A 22,208-nucleotide genomic window follows, 5' to 3' on the forward strand; every position below is an offset into this window, starting at 1 on the left:
GCGGTCCTCTCTCCCTCACCCCACTTCATGAACTGAACTTCTTGGGGAACTTAGAAGCAAAGTGATCACCCTGTCTGCTCTCTTCTATCCCCTTCCCTCCTTATGTCCCTTCCTTCAGAGGGTACCCCTTAAAGGACATAGTAAGAGAGATTGAGAGGACAGTGGTGATCATACCTTGAATAAAAAACCAGGCTCTTCAAACAGGAAGAGATTAAAGGATTATTTGTCCCATCCATCTGCTTCTGGGCAGATCTTTATCTTAGATACCTTACATTACATCTTAGATATCCCCTTACATTACTGTAAGTTGCTTGAGAATAAGGACCTTGTCTTTATTAAATTTTGTCTTTCCTTCAGCCCCTAAGATTGTGAAACTGTTTATAGCCAGCATTTAATGTTTGTTGTAGTTTCACTTTGGCGCTACAGGCACATCTACAAGACACTGTGCTAAGTAACAAAAATCAGGACTTGCCTGTCTTCAAAGAGATTACATTCTAATGGGGATGCAGTATGCACACAGGGATAAATATAACACTAGCAAGGCCTTGGAAGGAACAATAGACAAATGAGACAAAATGTTCTGACAATATGTAAGGAGAGAGCAAATACTAAGATTTCCTGGAGATGCTGACACCCGAACCTAGAAGAATGGTAAGGTTTCTGAAAGGTAGAAGGAGTATATTCCAAGCTTGGAGTACAAATGCAAAGAAACAAGAAAATGCCATCCCTTTTAAGAAGGCATTTTTTCTTATGTTTATTATTACCCATAAAAATGTAAGCTCTTTGAATACAAGGACTATCTTCACTTTTTCTTTGTACGCATAGCACTTAGCACAGCACCAGACATACAATAACAGGTTAATAAATGCTTGTGGATTGATCAGCTGATGATATGGCCGAATCAAGGAACAGACAGTAGAATCCAGTTGGACAGGAGTGTTGTGTGCATGAAGATTAAATCAGATGTAAACTCCCTGAGGGCAGGGTCTATTTATATTTTGTCTTTGTGTCTCCAGTGCCCCACGAAGATTGGAATTTAGTATCCAGAGAGATCTCCTGAGATGAGCACTTTGCACCCCTACTCCATCACCCATCCTGGGATCCTCCTCTAGCCCCTCTTTCTCAGGTTACATACATTGCCTCCCACCCCCTTCCTGCCCAATCCAGGGAAGTAAAACTCCCTCTCATTCCACCAGGACCAGTCAAAGTGATATAACCCAGTGCCTCCTCCCCCCTTCCCTTTGTCTCCTTCCCTGCCCTGCAGGTTGTGGCCTTTGCGTCTCTATTTTTTATCCTTGTCTCCATCACCACTTTCTGCCTGGAGACGCATGAGGCCTTCAACATTGACCGCAATGTGACAGAGATCCACCGAGTGGGGAACATCACCAGCGTGCGCTTCCGGAGGGAGGTGGAGACGGAGCCCATCCTGACCTACATCGAGGGGGTCTGTGTCCTTTGGTTCACACTGGAGTTCCTGGTGAGGATCATCTGCTGTCCAGATACGCTGGACTTTGTCAAGAATCTACTGAATATTATAGACTTTGTGGCCATCCTCCCCTTCTACCTGGAGGTGGGGCTGAGTGGACTCTCCTCCAAGGCAGCCCGGGACGTGCTGGGCTTCCTGCGTGTGGTCCGCTTCGTCCGAATTCTACGCATCTTCAAGCTCACCCGACACTTTGTGGGCCTCCGGGTCTTGGGCCACACTCTCCGCGCCAGCACCAACGAGTTCCTATTGCTGATCATCTTCCTGGCCTTGGGCGTCCTCATCTTTGCCACCATGATCTATTATGCTGAGCGAATCGGGGCCAAGCCATCTGACCCAAGAGGCAATGACCACACCGACTTCAAGAATATCCCCATTGGCTTCTGGTGGGCTGTGGTCACTATGACAACACTAGGCTATGGAGACATGTACCCCAAGACGTGGTCAGGGATGTTGGTGGGAGCTCTGTGTGCCTTGGCTGGGGTACTCACCATTGCCATGCCTGTCCCTGTCATTGTCAACAACTTTGGCATGTACTACTCCCTTGCCATGGCCAAGCAGAAGCTGCCCAAGAAAAGGAAGAAGCATGTGCCTCGGCCCCCCCAGCTTGAGTCGCCGGCCTATTGCAAGTCGGAGGAGACATCGCCCCGAGATAGCATCTTCAGTGACTCTAGCCCCCCTGTGGGGGAAGAAGGCATGGTGGAGAGGAAACGGGCAGGTGAGACTTATATGGGGGATGCTGGCGGGGTGAAGTTCAGTAAGGCTTTTAGATGAATCTTCTGCCTTATAAACTGACCCTCAGATTTTCAAGGGACTGATAGAATGGCTCTGGCTCAAGTCTTTTTAGGATTGATTATCGATACTGCATTTACCAAACTATGAGATGCTCTTTTCTGGAAGGGAAAATATTGGCTTTAGATTGCCCCATGTCATATAACTTTCTGCCATTCTGGGTTTTTTGGAGTGAGATCCCTAGAGTTCCCTGTAGGTACTCCTCCACTAGGCAATTCAGTTCCAGGAGCATCCTATTTATTGTTTCCACCATTACTCAACCAATAAAAATTTATATGCCAGGCACTCTGCTAAGTGTTAGGGACACAAAGAAAGGAGAGAAAAAAGACCCTCCTTCAAGGAGTTTACATTCTCCTCCCCACCCCACCCCCGAGGCAATTGGGGTTAAGTGACTTGCCAAGGATCACACAACTAGGACGTGTTAAGTATCTGAGACCAGATTTGAACTAAGATCCTCCTGACTTCAGGGATGGTGCTCTATCCACTGTGCCACCTAGCTCCCCCTAGGAACTTATATTCTAATGAGGGAAGCCAATATGCATATAGATAAGGAGAAGCAATGATATATAGTAAAAAACAAACAAAAAACCACAAAGACTAGGTGCCTGGTGGCCTAAGACACAGGTCTTAGATTTAGAAGGGAGCTCAGAAGCCATCTAGACTAACCTCCTCATTTAAAAAATATTCATTTAAAACCTAAATACAAAATGAGAAAATAAAAAGGACATTTCCATGTACACAGTAGAGCATAGAGGATTCAATATTCCATTTCAAACTGATTTTTTTAAACCTATATAATAGTGCACATTGTTTTCAAAGCTACCCAGCTTTTTTGTGCTTCCTTCTGTTTCCTTTTGTTATCTACTCTGTACTTTTAATTGTATTTCCTCCCCAATTCCCTCATTTTGTACCTAAAGAAAATGAGTCCAGTCTTTCCCTCCTGTATCACCTTAGCCTAAAGTCTGGCAAGATTTAAATTCTTCTGAGTCACTTATTGTTTCTGTATTTCACTTTCCCCACCTGCAAAATAGCTATGTCCCCTACCTCTCAGATAGTAGAATATACTGTCCGATAATAGAAATGAAGATGATTTGAAAAGTTAAACCCACTTTACACATTAAGGGATTAGTCTGAGAAAGGCAGCTTGAAGTAAAGAATAGATCACCAGATTTGTTATCAGGATGATCTGAGTTTGAATCTCCTCTCAGACATTCTCTCAGTGTGTACAAATCAATTCACCTTTCAGAGACTTCATTTTCTTATCTCTAAAATGGAAAAAAACAGAATTTTTTTTTATTCAAAATATGTTTAATAGTTACTATTGCTTTATTATATATAAATGCATATATCAGCTTTCTAATAATTATATGACACTAGACATTTTGAATTGTGTTTACCCATGTTTAATAGACATGAAAAAAATAAAAACATGCAAAAAATGCCCCAGATTTCTTGATTCAGAGGCATTATGGGGCTTAGCTAGGAGACGTGCAATTTACTTTATTTGCCACATAGTAACAGGATTGTTATAAGGTTCAAGTGAGGTGTTGTGTATGAGATACTTTGTAAACATGACAGTGTTATATAAACTTCAGCTATTATTTAGTTTTTAGAGGGAGATCACTGACCTTACAAGATATATCAGCAAAAGAAACCCTTCCTTCCAAATATTTCCTGGAGTATCTCAGAACCCAATCAATAAGGTCAGTTAAGGGTAGCACAATGCTGTCCTTCATTATGCTTAACCAGTCCTAACTTCAGATTTGGCCTCCCAAGTTTGAAATGGAAGGAGAAAAATGGAAGAGAGGTTGAATTCATGTAAAGATAAGTTACATGTGATAATCAGCTAATGAGAATTCTAAAGAAGATGGAGGAGGGCTAAAAGAACTAGGATCATGTGGCCTGGAAGAGAAGGCTGAGAATTTGAAACGCATATCTCTAGTTTGTTGAGCATAGGTGGGAGCTGGTTGATGAATTGTCCAGGATTTTGCTTTTGGGGATAATGAGTGAATTGTTTCTGGCCTAGGAGGGAGCATCTTCCTAGGGAGACTATATCCTGATTTGCTTATGATACAAACTAGAAGTTGGACTGCTCAAGGTAATTTAATCAATAAGCACTTATTAAGTACTTACTGTATGCCAGCATCTGTACCAGGCACTGGGATTACAAACATAAGCCCCATTTACAGGGAATTGTGAGTTTATAAGTGGGCCCTGCTGACTCTGTCTGTCTTCCCTTAGGAAGCAAAACAGTATTTTTAAAAATATTATTTTAATATTTTTAGTTTTTTATTTTAATAGTTTATTTTTATATATTATATTTTATATATTATAATTTATTTATTTTATTTTAATAGTTTTTTATTTTCAAAATATGTGCAAATATAGTTTTATTTTTTCTTTTATTATTTTTCTTTTCTTTTTTGTAAAGTTTTTATTTTCATTTTCAAAACATTATTTTTTAAACATATACATAATTTTCAACCTTCACCCTTGCAAAACCTTGTGTTCCCAATTTTTTCCTTCTCTTCCCCCCACCCCCTCCCTAAATGACAAGTAATCCAATACACGTTAAACATGTGTAATTTTTCTACACGTTTCCACAGATATCATGTTGTACAAGAAAAATCAGATCAAAAGGGAAAAAATGAAAAAGAAAATAAAATGCAAGCAAGCTACAACAAAAAAAAGATGATAATACTATGCTGTGATCCATACTCTGTCCCCACAGGTCTCTCTATCACAAGAGCATTGGAACTGGCTTGAATCACCTTGCTGTTGAAAAGAGCCATGCAGGATAATATTCTTAAAGCTTCCCTTTCTTGTCCTTCACCTATAACACTTTCTCATTTCTCAATCCCTGGTCCTTAGCTCCACATCCCAAGATGTCAGAGCATGTTCATGCCTTTGGTATGAACTCAGTTGTCTGGCAGATTCAGAAGGCAATTTATGCCATTGTACTTTGGGGTAAGAATTACCAGTCTTATGCACAGATAATAAAATGACAGCTAATATCAGTTTTCTTTCCATTATAAGATCCCCTTTCCCATGCTGAAGAGCCCTGATCCTTAGGGTGTTTTCCAGCTCTGATAATTTAGCGCCATCATTCAGTCTAGGTAGATTGTGATGTAGTGGAAAGTCACCCTATGTTCCAATCCTGACTCATTGGACAAATCACATTTCTAGAGCCATTCCCTTGTCTATTGAATGAGGAAAGACCACAGGTGCTATCCAAGGTCCTACTTGGTTTAAAACGTAATTAGTTACACTGCAAGACATTTCATAATACTGTCTGAAGCTTTTGAAGGGATAAGAAAGAGTGAGAATTATAGTCTCAGAGTCCAAAAGATTGGAAGAAAGGAAACATTCATGGCTTGTCCATCTATATTATACCAGACACTATCCAAAACATTGTTCTGGGTACTAAGGGTACAGATGAAAATGAAATTGTTCCTGCCCTCAAGGAGAATATATTCTATGTATGTATCTAATTATGTTAAAAGCATATACAAGATAAATACAACCTAAATTTAGCAGGAACGTAATAGTAGCTCTTAGAATAATAATGACACATGGATTGCTTGCTGTCTAGGGGAGGAAGGAGGTGGGAAGGGAAGGAGAAAAATTTGGAACACAGGTTTTGTAGGGATTAATGTTGAAAACTATCTTTGCATGTATTTTGAAAAATAAAAAGCTATTATAAAAATTAAATAAAAAACATAGAAATATATGTAATTGCCCTTAGAAAATAAAGTACAATTTTTTTTAAAGAATAGTAATGATAATCCTCTACATTAGTAAAGAGGTTTAACCTTTTAAAAGCATTTTTAGATCTACTATCTCATTTCAACTTCACAAATATTATTTCAACAAACCAGAGAAATAGGTACTGTTATTATTATCATTCTCTTTTTTTTTCATTGAGGAAACTGAGGAAAAGGTTGATTGATTGTCCAGAGTCACAAAGCTAATGTCTGGAACAGGCTTTGAACTCAGCTCTTCAAGATTTTTCTATCCACCGGGCCACCTAACTGGGGATCCTGAATGGAGCTATCCTGAAGGAGTTGCAGCAATCCTGGGCCTAGATTTTAGCTGCCATATTTCCAAGAAAGCTAGTGAGGTCATTGCTTGGAGAGCTGATTCAGGAGTTGTGGCTGGCAAGGACCCAGGAAGCCCAGTTTTAGGCTTAGTGAAGGGAGGTTGAAATCTGAGTCTCCAGGTGGTTTTTCTAATGGACAAGGGAATCCCCTAGTGAAGAGCCATTTGTCTTGAAAGACCCTGTTATTCAGTCTGGGTTCTTCTGTAGAATAGTTAGTCCTCCATTATTTGAGACACTGAGAATTTGAGATAAAGAAGGGAGCTACGTGTTTGTCTCTAGGTTGTTTTTCTACACTTACAGTTGGCCTAGCTACAGTCTTTTACCTTCCATTAGAGATGTTTGCTCAGGAAAACAAATTCATTTTAAGACTCCTGGGGAGGCTTGATTCAGCCCAAGCATGATGGAAGCTATGCCTATTTACCTATAGGCTACCATATTGCTTAGCCTCTCACTTGAGGGAATTTGCTTTGCTTAACTGTGGATATTTATTATAAGATTTTTCTTTTTCTTTTTTTGTGTGTTCAACTGGGGTATGGCAGAAGTGGGAGGTAGAGAAAATAATTGCCTATTAATTGAAAAATAATAAAACTAAATTTAAAAAAAAGCTAAAAAAGAAACTCCATACTATATAATAATTGGGAAGAAATATTTCCTTTTTTACCGTACTATAATATAAACTCTTCCCTGATCTTTCTTATTAATTAACTAACCCTTTAACAAGCATTTTTCCCCCACCTGAGGCTGGGGTTAAGTGACTTGCCCAGGGTCACACAGCTAGGAAGTGTAAAGTGTCTGAGACCAGATTTGAACTTGGGTCCTCCTGAATTCAGGGCTGGTGCTCTATCCACTGCACCACCTAGCTGCCCCCTAACAAGCATTTATTAAGGATTTAGGGGTACAGTACTTGGCATACAGTAGACACCTCATAAATGCACAACAGGGAAAAGAATAACAATTATCATATTAGGTTTTTGTGAAGGCAATGAGATAACAAATGTAAAGTACTTTGCAAACCTCAGCATTCTATATACATTATAACTACCACTAGAGATTATTATTAAATGTGTATTTTATTGATGGGTCGGTTGAAAGTACTGTGCCAGATGTTAAGGATACAAAGACAAAAAGAAAATAGTCCCTGCAAGGATTTTATATTCATCCTTCCCTCCCTCCCTCCCTCCCTCCCTCCCTTCTTTCCTTCCTTCCTTCCTTCCTTCCTTCCTTCCTTCCTTCCTTCCTTCCTTCCTTCCTTCCTTCCTTCCTTCCTTCATTCCTTTCTTTCTTTCTTTCTTTCTTTCTTTCTTTCTTTCTTTCTTTCTTTCTTTCTTTCTTTCTTTCTTTCTTTCTTTCTTTCTTTCTTTCTTTCTTTCTTTCTTTCTTTCTTTTCTTTCTTCTTTCCTTCCTTCCTTTCTCTTTCTTTCTTTCTTTCTTTCTTTCTTTCTTTCTTTCTTTCTTTCTTTCTTTCTTTCTTTTCTTTCTTTCTTTCTTTCTTTCTTTCTTTCTTTCTTTCTTTCTTTCTTTCTTCTTTCCTTTTCTTTTTTCTTTCCTTTTCTTTCTTTTTTCCTTTCAATCTCTCTCCCTCTGCCTCTTTCTTTTCTTTTCTTTTCTTTTCTTTTCTTTTCTTTCTCTTCTCCTTCCTTCCTTTTTTCTTTTTTCTTTATTTCTTGCTTGGTTGGTTTCTTGATCTCTTTCTTTCTTCTATCTACCTATTTATCCATCCATTTCTCTATATGTCCATCTAGCTAGCTAGCTAGCCATCTATCTCTATTCATCTCATTATCTTTCTATCCATCTATTCCTCCATCCATCTGTTTATCCATCTATCTATCCACCCATCTATCTCTTTCTATCCATCTGTCTCTTAACTATCCATCTATCCATCTATATAATTATATTATATTCAAATATATACAAGATAAATACAGTGTATATTTGGCTGGGAGGTAATAAAAGCTCTTAAGAATAATAATATTGATAACATCGATAAAGAGGCTTAACCTTTCCAAAGTGCTTTTTCTATTTGAATCTTTTGAGCAGTTGGAGAGGTAGCTAACCCTCCCTTATATGCTAGACCTCATCAGAAGGTCAAGAAAAGAGAAGCTAGATATAAGGTCTAAGGAAAGGGGGTAGATCATGAGAAAGAGGGGTCCACCAGGAAGCAAATGGCTCTTGGAAAATTGCCAAAAATTGTATGGGACATTCTCAAGTCAAAAAGAGCTTATCCATTTCTTTAGTTTATCTGTGCCATAATTTTTCATCCATGGAAGGTGATCGAAGATCCAAGCACCAGCCAAGCAGAAAAGCTAACACCAATATTGAAAGGTTCACCTTCCTAGGTTCATAGACTTAGAGATAAGGGAACTTAGAAGTCATCAAGTCCACATTCTCATTTTGCAGATAAGGAGTGATGATAAGTCAATTTACAAGAGTCCTGCAACTAGTAAGGGTTTGAGGTGGGATCCAAATCTAGATAATTCAGACGGCCTTTCTCTCCAAAATGGATGGCTTCTATGGATAGGCAAGAGGGGATGGGAGGACAGCTCCTTGCCCAGAGCTAACAGAAGCTGACCCACTAGTTCCAGATCATCTCCCTTGATCTTCATTGTGAAAAGAAGGGACAGAAGAGCTGGAGCTGAGGTGCTTGGAAAGGGGACAAGCCCCCATGAGGAGAAGTCCATTAGGCAGCAGCTGAATCTGGAACTGACCACCTCAAGCCCAGAGGAGCATCATCCCTTTTTCCCCCATGGTTACAGACCTTTTAATCCATATCTTATTTTCCCTCTCCTCCCTGCCATTAACAGATTCCAAACAAAATGGAGATGCAAATGTGGTGCTGTCAGATGAGGAGGGGGCCTGCCTTACCCAGCCCCTGGCCTCAGCCCCTGAAGAGCGAAGGGCTATGCGCCGTTCCAGTACCAGGGACAAGAACAAGAAAGCTGCCACCTGTTTTCTGCTCAGTGCTGGAGACTATGCTTGTGCTGATGGCAGTGTCCGAAAAGGTAAGAAAGGCCTTGCTGTCCAGTGGGGTAGGGACAGATGAGCCAGAGTCTGGGTGAGAGAGTCCCAAGGAGGGGCCCTTTCCATCATCTTCTCAATATAATAGCCCCATCTTTGAAGTCAAACCACACCTTTGAATTAGATTTAGACTTATCTACCTCCTGGCCTTTCTGTTTGTGCTATTCCTGGTCCCTTCTCCCCCACCTTTTTATACTGACCACCAGCTCTAGTGTGTACTCCATACTAAGCCTATTCTTCCAAGGACTTATCTCCTTTCCATAAACCCCAAATTAAGTGCCTTCTTTCTTCCTCCACCTTTCACTTCTTGACCTTCTTATATTGTTGCCCTGGGCTGCTGGACCCTTCCCAGGATCCACAGCTTAAGTCCAGTTCTCTCCACTTCCATCCCCACCCATCCTCAATTCTGCTTTCATCATTCATCCATCCATCTCTCTCTCCACTGGCTTCCACTTCTGACATTACCACCTGGGATTTTTCCTCTGCTCCTGAGCTCGGGGCCATTAGGGAACCTAATCAGTCCCTTTTTAGTGTTCCAGGTTATGTTTATTCTGGGCATGAGATGCTTTGAAAACTCTGAAATGTGTTCCCAGTCTGCCAGGATTTTCCAGGTCATTTTCTGCTAGATAGCCCCAACCACAAGGAGAATCCCCAGCTGTTCCAAAGGCATACTGTTCAATAACCCTGCATGAGGGAATGACAATAAGAAGAATAAAAGAAGCAACCTTCTAAAACTGAGATTTCAGAACTCATGTCCCACTTCTTCACCTTAAGTTAGCCCAGAAGGTCAAGTTTCCCATAGTTTGGAATGGCCACTCAGAGAGGAAGTTTTCCTACATTTGGATTTTATATACCTAAACTGGCTAGTGATTCTGCCTGGACTTGGCTACATGGTCTAAGCTGAAGAATTTTTTTTATGTCTCCCCCGCAGTGAGTGCTTCCTGTCTTAGACCTCTCCTCTTCCTCCTGCCTATCCAGCTATTTCCTCTATCCACCCTGTACTCCATATTCTCCATACCTCTGGCTTCCAGCATTCCTGTTCTAGATTTCATTATACCCAACTCAGCCCTGAATATTTATCCCAGGTAGATAGAACTACCCAATCCCCTTTCCTCAACTCAATCCTTTCCCAACTTCCTACTAGCCAGGGGACCCAGAATACCCAGTCCCTAATCCTTCATCATTCAGTCCCAGGATTTTTCCTTAGCCTGTCTCCACCTTTTCCCTCCCAGGGCCATACCCTGGGCTCTGCTCAGGTGCCTACCAGCTCCTTCTTCCACCTAGCCTTCTAGGAATTTACCTTCTATGTACAAGAATGTTTCATTTCATTGCTGAGGGGCATTAAGTTAATTGCTCCTCAGCAATATTGTTTTTCCCAAAGTTATCTTTTCATGAAACAGGTTAACAGTGGCAGAGTAGTATATGCTTAACAGTTTGAAACCCTTAGGCCTGCTCAGAGAGGAAATCCTAAGGCTAAATTGATAATAATCAGACTAAAGGGATGGACGTATTTTAGTCTTGATTCCTATACACAGATCCCTTGGGCAACATGCCTACTTAAGCTGGAGGGAGAAGCAGGGACTTCTTGGCTCCCTTGTAAGGAAAGGATACCCAGATGAGAAGTTCATTTTTGGTACCAAAATGAATTGCCGTATCATCCTTGGGGAATTATTTGCTGTTTCTTTTCCTCAGTGACTGTTTCTGGGTCCAAATCTGGTCTCAGACACTTAACACTTCCTAGCTGTGTGACCCTGGGCAAGTCACTTAATCCCAATTGCCTCAGAGAAAGAAAGAAAGGAAGGAAGGAAGGAAGGAAAAAAAAGAAGGAAGGAAGGAAGGAAGGAAATAGTAGTCTTGTAGCATCCTGAGAGTGGTAAAACCAAAATGAGCCTACTCCCAGACACCTGAGATCGATAGTTATTCCCATTAGGAATCATCCCAGAGTTATTGGTAGTGGAGGATAGCTTCTCATAGGAAGTTGGTTCTTAGCTCCTGCTCTGCTTCCAGTGCCCAAGGGTCTCCTGCTTAGTCAGAGAATAAAGGGCTTGGGTATAATCAGATGGCTGACCCTTGTGCTGAAGGAGAGAGGATGCCTGAGGGGTTCTGGCCACATGAAGAAAGTGTTCCCAAGGTCAGTTCAATAGCTAAATGTTGCCTGAACAGATGGCTTCTTCCTCTCTCCATCTGAGCCAGCTGCCCAAGCCCTATCCTATGGCCCTTTGTTCTGCCTTCATCCTCAGTGGCTTTTTCTCAAAGGTGAGAACAAAAAGGTTTTCTACTTTTCTTTCCCAGACATGGCACCCCATCCCAATGGGGAAGGTCTAGGTTTCAATAGAGAGAACAGTCCATATTTTTACTCCCATGGGTCTCAATTGCCTGATCCATTAAATGAGGGAGGTGGAGATGGCCTCCAACGTCCCTTCCAGCCACCGATCTATGATCCTATGATCTAACCCTCCGGAGAGAGTACTGCCCCAAGCACTAGGGAATATGGGAGCCAGTAAATGCCTTAGTCCACATGACTCTACACTCACGGCTGTGTTCAGCATGTGCTTTTCACAGCATGAATGACATCAGCAGAAAAAAACAGGTCTTCTATGGGCTTCTGATTCAATAGTCTACATGGACGGGTATTAGAGAGAGCATGTATTTCAAGGTTGCATCAGTGGATGTGGAGGTGGCCAGGATGCAGGAGCGTGGGCAAAAAGGACAAAAGCTGGAGGAGTGACATCTGGCTCTGGGGGTGTCCACATGTTATCATGTAGTAAGAACAAGTATCGTGTGTGTGTGTGTGTGTGTGTGTGTGTGTGTGTGTGTGTGTGTGTGCGCGCGCGCATGCACGTGCGTGCCTCTGTGTGTATGTTTGTGGAGAAGGGAAAACCTGCCTCCTGCTGCCAACACAGTCTGTGCCTCAGGGAGAAGAGCCTCTGGGGTACCCCCTGGGCCCAGCTACTGTGTTTGTCAGATGCCTCTACACAGCTCCTTGGTAACAAATACGCTGCTTAGCCAATTAGAGTGACCTTCATGAGGGAACAGGTGGGTTGCTGGGAAACAGGCCCTGCTAAGCAAGCACGGCAATTAGCATTCTCGAACCCCCAATGCTCGGCAACTTTCCCTGAACCTAGTACCCGAGCCCAGTTTGGAAACAGCATCATAAGGAGCAGTGATGGGCTGTGTCCCATAGGGATACAAGAACCCCTTGGCATTATTAGGAAAGGAGGAAGGCGAGTTGAATGAGGGATACCTAAGGTCGGGGGAGATCCCCCCAGGAATGAAGCTATATGACAAAGGTGGAGTGGGGTGAGCCAGAGAATGGGAATCATGGCAGACCAAGTTCTCTACCTGAAAAAGAAATCTCCCCTGCATTTTCCCCGTGAAGGGAAGATTATGTTTCCAGATGGGAGATGAGAGCTGGTAACCCAAGGGACATTTGACCCTTGCCCTGGGGGTTCCCTTTCAGTGCCCCTTGGTGGAAATACTGCATAGCCTAACTGGACGGGTGCAGCCTCTCTCTCACCATGCGTCTGCCTTTTCTTCACTAAGGCTGCGAAAAGTCCCGAAGCCTAAACAACATAGCCGGAGCAGCAGGAACAAGTCTGGGGCTCTCTCCACTCCCATCGCGCTACAGCTCACCCTACCCTCCGAGAAAGCTCCTGCTCTCCCACCCCTTCCATTCTCTAACGGGCCCGACCCACGGACATGCTGCTCCTTAACCAGCCCGTCTCCAGCGCCACGGTGCATCAAGGCTGCTCCGGCTCACCCTCATCTTCCTCACCTGCCCTCTGCCTCTCCCCCTTTCCTCGCCATAAGTCATGCTGCCCAGCCTCCTACATGACCCCTGCCTAGCCCCTGTGCCTCCCCCGCTCAAGCCTGCAGCTTTGACCCCATTTGGGGCGCCTCACTCCAACACCCCCCCCAACTCTTCAGAATTCCCACCTCCGGAGTCAGTGACCAAAGGTGGAGAACCGCAATGAGCTGCTCCCTAGATCTCTAGGCCCATCCTGAGAGGACAAAGAAGCCCCTGGCCCTCCTCTGTCTCAGGGCTCTCCCCGCCTCTGACCTTCCTGCTGCCTTTGTTCTGGGCAGAGCTGGGTGGGTGTGCACCCAGACCATGCCCACCCTATCCTGGAGCTGCTGGATGAACAATGCTGAAGCCTTAGCACCTTTCTTACCTTAGATGTTTATTTTTCTAATGGCAACAAAAACATTCCATTTCCATGCTGCCTTTAGCCAGGAATGAAATAGTTTTGCAAGAATGTCTTTGTCTACCTGTCTTTCAAGAAGAGCCTGGGCCCACTTAAAGCAAATCTGTGACCTAGATGGGCTTCTCTTCTCCCATCACCATTCTCTCTCTATGTCTCTCTCCTCTGTCTCTCTGTCTCAGTGTCTGCCTGTGTATGTATCTGTCTCTCTGTTTCTCCCTCTGTCTCTGTCTCTTTCTTCTTCTCTCTCTGTTCTCTCATAGGATGGGTATGAGAGAGGTTTAGAAACTTTTTTTTTTAACCCTCAGTCATGCTGCTTTTCATTGTGAGGATTAGATCAGGGATGGGGTCCTATGGCAATAGAGGAGGATGGGGTTACCCTCTGGAGCTCTCCACTCTGAGCTCTGCTGACTGATGACTCAAGTAAAACTCTTTACATAGATGGGCTTTGATTCACTTCTCCCCAAATCCATCATTATCTCTGTCTCTCTGTCTCTCTGTCTCTCTCTCTCTCTTTCTCTCTCTCTCTCTCTCTCTCTCTCTCTCTCTCTCTCTCTCTCTCTCTCTCTCTCTCTCTCTCTCTCTCTGTTTCTTTCTCTCTGTCTCTCATAGAATGGGGGTGAGGGAGGCTTAGAAACCTTTCTTTTACCCTCAGTCATTCGGCTTTTCATCCTGGAGGATAGATTTTGGACGGGGTCCTGTGGCAATAGTGGAGGATGGGGTTATCCTCTGGAGCTCTCCACCCTAATCTCTGCTGACTGATGACTCAAGGGAGAACCACTATATACTACAGAAAGCACAGCTTTCGCATGGCCCCCTTCTCCTTGGCTGTTCCAGGCAATTGCCTTCCCAGTGCCCATCTCCCCCCCACCTCTCACTGGACAGGCCAGGCCACAACAATAATCTGAACTTCAGGCACCCCTGTTTTCATCCAATTCCCGTGTCTGTGTTTCCCATTCCTGATATCCCCCCTCCCCAAACTCCTCTCTTGCCAAACTCTCTGCCATGCCTGCCTCTGAGTCACATACTATTCCCACCCAGCCTCTCCTCTCTCTATTTCTGCCAGAAGCAGAGACTCATCTAATTTCTATAATTAAGTGTATTCATTTACCTAACAATCCCGAGCCTGGGAAGACAACAGGTTTGTGAGTCACTAAGTGAGCATGTGTGTGCCTCGGACAGGAGAGAATTGACTTCCGTCTGGGCCCTACCAGCCACTTAGCCAAGGACAGGGTTATCCTTTAGGGGCTAGGTGTGGTAGTGCCCCCATAAATCTGGCCAGCTGAGCCAGGCTTCCTGGTGGGGTGGGCTCCTCCAGACCCTCTGAGCTCCCGAGCTCGGCCAGCAGCTGGACCTTCTGCAGGACCCAAGTTTCTCAGTGGAGATACTTCACAGTCTACCTGATGGGGATTAGATCTGACAGTGGAGCTATGTGCTCGGCAATTTTTAGAACTGGCATTATGCAACTTGGTGGGAATGACTAACCGTCCGTCTCTGCTCCTTCCAGAGCTGGCAGAGGCAAAGTTACAGCAAGAAAGAGAGTTCTGGGAGTGGAGCAGCAAGCAATATCAACTGGGAAGCTTTGGAAGATAGAGATTAGGGGGTGAGGGAGGTGGGCTCTCATTCTTTGGAGGAATAAGGCTGTGTCTGGGGGTTTCCTGCTTTTGATATTTCCCAAGTCTTAAGGTTCCCTTGGAGATGAGCCTTGGGTTGGGCTGGCCAAGGCTCTCTGGGGATTCTGACGCCTGTGACTTGCTTTACCTCCAGTCCTACCCTCCCAGAATGTGATGTTCCCTATAGGAAAAAAGGGAAGGCATTTGAAGAATCCTTCTCCCAATGGGGTCCTCAGAAATAATAGTAATAATAATCATGATAGCCACTTTCAAATTCACAGAGTGCTTAAGAGTGTGTCCAAGCAAAAGTCCTCCAGAGATAGAAAATAATTCCCTGAGGAATCAGAAGAACCAATGAGGTACCAGAGGAGTGAGGCAGGCAGCCTAGGAGCAAGGAGAGTGTCTCCTGGGACGAGGGCAGGAAAGCCAAGGGCGCCAAGGGACTAATTTGGCCCTGGCCTGGGACAGCATGAGCTAAGAGCACAATATCACCCCCATCCAAGCAGAGCTATTTTCTCCTGCAACTCTGTTTCAGAGAATTGAGTTAGCTATTTCTGTGGCAACCTCAGGAACTGTCAGGAACCCAAGTTTCCACAGTACTTCCCCCCCACCCCCTCTGCCCCTGGGAGGGGCACCATCCTTGAACAAGCTGCCCTTGTCGTGGCTCCAGTTGGCCAGGAGCAGCCTGATTTGGGTTGGTGCTGAAGCTGGCTCTCAGACTTTTCCTCCTGGCCCTTTGATGATGACATATAACTAACTCCTAGCTGGGGAATAACTTGAAGCCTCTTATACCTCCTCTCCTTGCCCACCCCCAGGATCTGTAGGGGTTCTCCTGGTGGAAACAGAGAGACAGTGCTAGACTAAGATAAGAGACCTAATTACAGCCAGTTGTGTCCACTATCTCTACTTCTCTAGAAATGTAAGCTTCCCTTAATACCTAGGCCTTAAAGCCCTATAGTAACACTACCTCTATGAAGCAGTCCCTCATCAGGAAAAAAAAGGGACTCTAATTTGCTTATATGTTGTATATGTACAATAATAGTATTCTAGCTCTTGTATTAGATAATAAACCCCATAAAGACAAAGTCAGCGTCTTGCCCAAACTTTGTGTCTCCCCCAGCGCACAATGCCCTAGGCCTAGCAGGCCCTTAATACGTGCTTGTTAAATTGAAATCTATCTGTAGTAAAACATTATTAGGGCATTACTAATGAGGGAAAGGACCAAATTAACTTGCACTTATTGAATGCATCCCCTATGTGGACCAGCCTTGAAGGAACAGTGGCTGCTCTCTGTTAGGATATTAGTATTGCTAGACTTTGGGATGTGGCCCTTCACAATAGGAGAGATGGCTGGATTTGGGTTGGCCCTTAACCTTTCAGTCCTTCTTAGACTCAGAACTCAGTTTCTTCAGCTTGAGGATTTGACAGATCTTGGTTCCCTACCCGTCTGAGACTGACTATTAGGTTTCTGGTCTCTCTTGAGTACAGGACTCGTTTTCTCCATTTTGAGGATTAGACAGGATGCTCTCAAGTCCTGACATGAGGACTTGGGATCAAAGTACTAAGATTAGCATGGGGAGGAGGGGACCTTTGCTCTTATTTTTTTTTTTTTTTTGAGAGAGACAGTCCTGGGGCCAGACAGAGCTTAACAATTTTGAAAACTATCTCCCTCTGATGCCAGAGGGGAAAGTGTATGGATCCAAGGGTTAGCCTTGCCCCCAGTCAGGAATTCTTTCTAGGGGCATCATATAGACCAGTAATTTGGTCACCCATAGTACACTGGTGGTGATCACTGTACTCAGGAGGGTCAAGGAACAATGTTTTCATGTAGGACCCAGTTCTTTCCCCAGGCTTCTTCTATCCATTTGGCTCATCCATCATTTTTGGCAAGTCCAGTAGGCAGATATAGCTAGCATAATGGGAAATCCCGGTTTTAAGAGGCTTTATAAGTACCCTTCTAGTTTATCAGATAGCCCAGGGAAAGAATTATGGGTCTGGGGGCAGGGAACCATTTCCCAGAATCTCTCATGGATCTCTTGGAGCATTAGACCATAGGATATTTAGCCAGAAGGAACCTTAGAGACCATCCAATCCAGCTCCCACATTTTACAGATGAGGCCCAGAGTGATTGTATAGAATTATAAATGTAGAAGGGACCCTAAAGCCATCTGCTTCAGCTCTCCTCATTTTACAAATGAAGAAGCTGGAGCTCAGAGAGGTTAGAATAGCTTGTTCAAAGTTACAGAGTAACAAAGCCAGGATTTTAGCCTGGATTCTTTCTTCCAGATCTTATTTTCTTTCCTTCCTCCGTTTAGCCCAGCTCAGTTGCTTCCTTTTATCTTTCATACAGCCCTGCCTTGGGAAGGCTTGAGATTGGGAGACTGTGGGGAACCTTTTCAATCAATGAGAGCCTCTTTATTTATCCCCTCCTAAAACCTGACATTTGGCTCCAGGTGGTTTCCCCTTGGCACTGGAGAGAGAAGGGATACCAGTGTTACAGATTTTGGAGCCAGAGTTGGGAGCGGGATGGAAGGCCTTTTTCTAGCTCCTTTAGGCCTGACACTAGGAGGAACCTGCTTTGGACTACCTGAGCTGAGATTTGTTGTCCTTCCACTGTACAATGGAAAGAATACTTATGATGGAGTTAGAGAATATTGGTACAAATCCCACTTTTGGTTTTTATTTGTGTCAACTTGGGCAAATTACTTAGGCAAATACTCTGTACCTCATTTATAAAATGAGGGGGAATGGCCGTGGAGTTCCCTTCTGGAACTATGATCCTATGAAGATTGTTAATCTAGATCTGGAAGGAATCTCAGAAACCATTCAATTCAACCCTCAGAGGTTGCTCATGATCCTACCAAAGGTTTGGGACGACTTCAAGTTTTTTGCTCTTTTCTCTGAGCCACGCTGGTGCCTGAGGCAAGGAGAACCAACCTGGATATCTGGTGATCTGGAGGAGGCTTGAATGCTAGGTTAGCAATACTATGCACAGGGTCCTGCACAATGATGTTTAGGATGCTTGGAGAAATAGCTTCTCCTAATGGAAAGAGCATTAGACTAAGGAGCTAGAAGAGATCTGCATTTAAATCTCTAACACAACATAGCTGTATGACTATGGGAAAATCCCGTAAGCTCTCAGAACCTCAGGGAAAGGAGGATAATAATATCCACATTGCCCAGGACTATTGTGAGGAAAGAACTTTGTAAGCCTTTGACTTACTACTCAGCTTTGTGAAGGACCTCTGTAGAGAGCTACAGGGCAAAGTGAGGGCCTGCTCATTAGGCTCAAGAAGGAAGTCAATCTCCAAGATATTGTTTTGGATCCATGTTTGGTCTTCTGGATTCACATGGTTCTCAGGACTTTAGTGGGAGATGAAGAATTGTAGGAAGGGTCCTAAAAGCTGGAAGAAGGGGTAAATAGCACTATCCAAAACCTAAATCTGTCACTTCTCCAACTCAGGGGATATTTGCTTAGTTTCTCATTGGGTTTTGGCCCCCTTCATTTGTTGACAGAGAAAATAGGCAGGACATGAGGTTTTGGGGGTTTTAGTTGCCTGTGTTTTGTGGGTAACATATAACTTGTGTACCAGCAAGGATGGGAGATCAGGCTGGTTGGACACAGGACACACTGTTGGAAACTCCACTAAACTTGGGAGGAATCCTGTGATAGCTCAAGGGTCATCCCAATAACCCCATGATTAAATCTGCCAAACTGGGCCCCCATCCCCTTGAGGGGTTATTTGTGCTTAGAGGGACCTGGGGACCTTCTGGAAACAGATCTGGATGTAGGGAACTGTTCTCTCCCTTCAAAAATTTTCCAAGAATACTCTGTGTCTGTCCTTTCTATCATGCTCTACCATATCTTATACTTATCTACATTCACATCAGATTCTCCCTTAATAGGTAGGCTAAGCAATTTGAGGGCAAAGATATATTGAATCTCATCCATCTTGTGCTAGCCCCTTCTGCATTGGCCAAGTGGCAAGGGTCAACCATGGGAGATGTGTGGATATGAAAAAAAGAAGAGGGAATAAGGAGAGGAGAAAAAAGAGTGTTTTTAAATACTGAATTGCTATTAGCTCCTCCCAAATCCTTCAGCCAAGAAGCAGAAGGCCTTTTGTCCGCTCTGTACACCTGGACTCCTGGATAGTCTCCATTGGCTTCCTCACCTGGGGGGTTGCGGGTTTCTCCCTCCTAATTTGTTCTTGCCTTCACCCTATTCCCAAAGAAGGCAATGTCGATGGGAAAGTGTGCATACCGGTGACTCACACCTGTGCTCTTTAAACACAGAGACCTGCCAAGACGTCCTCTCATCCAATTATGCCCAGGCCGAGGTCCTCACCTTCTCTTAAAGTTTGGCTCACGTGGAGGCCGGGAGCATGGAGAGAGACAGTGCGAGAGGCTTAGGGAAAACCTTGGATCTTTCACTCGGAAAGAATTGGAAATCCTTGTTTGTGCAGGACCGTTGGAACAAATACGCACACGCGCACACACACACACACACACACACACACACACACACACACTCTATGGGCCAGGATGGGTCCGATGGTTTATTATATTGTACAAATCTATAAAGATCTATATGCATATATATACATATATATTCTATATTCTTACATGCTGTACCCCTGTTTGTAGTGCATGTGTTGCTTGGTGGTCTGTCTCTTGTGTCAGCCTCTGCTACCCCTTCTCTTCCCCACCGATCCCAAGTCCTATGGTCCCACCTCCTTTCTTGCTCCTGGTTCCACATTAATTTTTCTGAAGCGACCCAAACCCTCCCAGAGAATTCCGATTGTAACTGGCCGGTTGGCTGATGTGGTTCCTGCTTCCACGTCACACTTGATTTGGGTTTAGCCAGTCCCTCTGTATCCATCTGTCTTCCCATTCCAAACCACATGTATCAGGGCAGGCAGAGCCTGACAGAAATTCAGACTGCCAGTCTATCCTCTCCCCCGACCCAGGGATCCCCTTCAAAGAAAATCCATTATTCCTACTCTCATGGCTTGCGGTCACTGACATCCTGGCCAGGGGAATGGGATGAGGGATCCCCTGCCTATGTCCCCCTGCCACCCCGTCTACTCCACAGATGAGGGTCATTTTGTTATTGTATTTCTATGTGTTGTCTCCCTCTACGTTTGTTTTCAAAGATGCTGCCAGGCGGACTCATGGGGAGGGGTGTCTGTCTGTCCGTCTGGCTCAAGGGTCCAAGGACCCACGGAAGCCTCGGGATGAAACGAGATGAGTTGCAATACACTCCTTCCTGACCTTGGGCCAGGGGACGCGTGCAATAGCAGAGTCAGGGCTGCCCCTTCTGCCTTGACCTCTGCCCCTCACCCCAGCACCCCTTCCCCTGCCCCCGACCCAACCTTCCCCGGTGTCTGTCAGCACTTTTCTAAAACTGTTACCTCTCTCTGTGTCTAAGGCAATACTCCGGCCAGGAGCTGCTGGTCTGTCCGCATGCCTCTGGCTGTTATACTGTGGTCAAGCCCCAATAAAGAGATTTGGAGCTGTCTCAATGCCCTTGCTGTGTGAATGGGCCTCTCCCTTTCCTTGCCGCTCTACCAGGGGAATACATTGACTCATACACGTGGCACTCGTACAACTCTGCTGGGACCCAGGGTCTCCCCTCTGGGAGGTTACAGTCTAAAGGTCGACGTACACATAGAAGGAAACGCTCGAATGGTCACAAAGAAAGAAAAGACCCAAGAACTGGTTGAAAATCCTATGTAGGATACTGCATGACAGGCTTTCTTGGGACTCAGTTTCCTCACCTGTTAAACTGCTGAACTAGATGTCCTCTGAGGCATTTTACAGATTGACAATCCCATGATAAAGTTTGTCTGAGGGGCCCCTCTCTATCCCATAACATTCCCTGCCCAACCATTTTATGAATTGTGTTCTCCTCATGAGAAATGTCTCCAGAACTCCTCTCTCCCACAGTCAGATGACCTTTTTAGAGGCAGATGTGGATGGGTGGCTATGTGCATGGTTGAAAGGACCCTCCAAGCTGTTAAAATGAGAAGTCCATTGAGTAAGATTCTATAGGTAGAGAATGGATGTTAATTTAATTGAATGAAACTTTTAAACTGGAGAGAACAACTCCATGGAGTCAATTTCTTCCTCATACATTGATATACAGCAATCTCAGATAGGGAGGCAGTATGGGACAGGAGACTGAATGCTGACTCTAAGGTCATAGGTTCTGGGTTCAAATCCCATCCCTGATGTTATCTTTCTCCTCAACTATAAAAGGAGTAAACTGGACTAATTGACTCCTGAGGTCCTTCTGACCATATATGTGTGAGCTCTAACATCTCCTCCTCTGTCTTTCAAGTCTTGTCCTATAACCTCAAGGGGGGAAAAGTCGACTTGAAAAGTCTTTATCTCTCAATGATTCTGGGAGGCAAGCAGTACAAGTGCAATTGTACCCATTTTTCAGATGAGAGACTGAAAGAGAGACTAAGTGACAGCGAAGTCGCTGAGAGAAAGCTCAGTTCTAATCTGACTCTAGACACTAGCTGTGTGATTGGGCAAGTCACTTAAATTTTGTCTGCCTCAGTTTATTCAACTGTAAAATGGGGATCATAATAGAAGCTACCTCCCAGAGTTATTGTGAAGATTAAATGATATAATACAGTACCTGGTACAGAGCAGGCATTCAGTAACTAGTGCTCTCTTCTTTCTCTCTTTCTGTCCCTCCTCCTTCCTTTTTTCCTTTCTTTTCTCTTTCCATCCTTCCTTCTCTCTCTCTCCTTCCTCCCCTCTTCCTCTTTTCTTCCTTTTTACCCTCCTTCATTCTTTCCATTATTCTTTCCTTCACTCTTTCCTCTGTCCTTCACTTTCCCCTTTCCTTTCTTCTCTTTCTCTCCTTCTTTGTTCCTTCATTGCATCTTATCCTCCTTCCTTTTTTCTTTTCTACATTCTTCTGTTCCCCTATTTCTATCATTCTTTCCTTCCCTCTTCTCCCCTCCTTCCTTTTTTCTTTCTTCTCTCTTTCC

The 22,208-nt window shown here is 44.1% G+C and overlaps 1 protein-coding gene across 3 annotated transcripts in view; it reads left to right on the forward strand.

The window, feature by feature from the left end:
* The window catches only part of KCNC4 (potassium voltage-gated channel subfamily C member 4), a 67,763-nt gene that overhangs the window by 14,697 nt on the left and 30,858 nt on the right, over nucleotides 1–22,208 (forward strand). The window contains exons 2-4 of one of the 3 annotated variants that reach the window (XM_074262962.1): nucleotides 1,265–2,201; nucleotides 9,176–9,373; nucleotides 19,498–20,743. In XM_074262962.1, coding sequence (XP_074119063.1) covers nucleotides 1,265–2,201; nucleotides 9,176–9,373; nucleotides 19,498–19,559 — 1,197 coding nt within the window. In that variant the 3' untranslated portion in view covers nucleotides 19,560–20,743. Of the gene's footprint in view, nucleotides 1–1,264; nucleotides 2,202–9,175; nucleotides 9,374–12,932; nucleotides 14,204–19,497; nucleotides 20,744–22,208 lie in introns of those variants that run through there. The other 2 variants (XM_074262961.1, XM_074262960.1) reach the window with 2 other exon arrangements.

Source organism: Sminthopsis crassicaudata, chromosome 4, assembly GCF_048593235.1.
Source record: "Sminthopsis crassicaudata isolate SCR6 chromosome 4, ASM4859323v1, whole genome shotgun sequence".
NCBI lineage: Eukaryota > Metazoa > Chordata > Mammalia > Dasyuromorphia > Dasyuridae > Sminthopsis > Sminthopsis crassicaudata.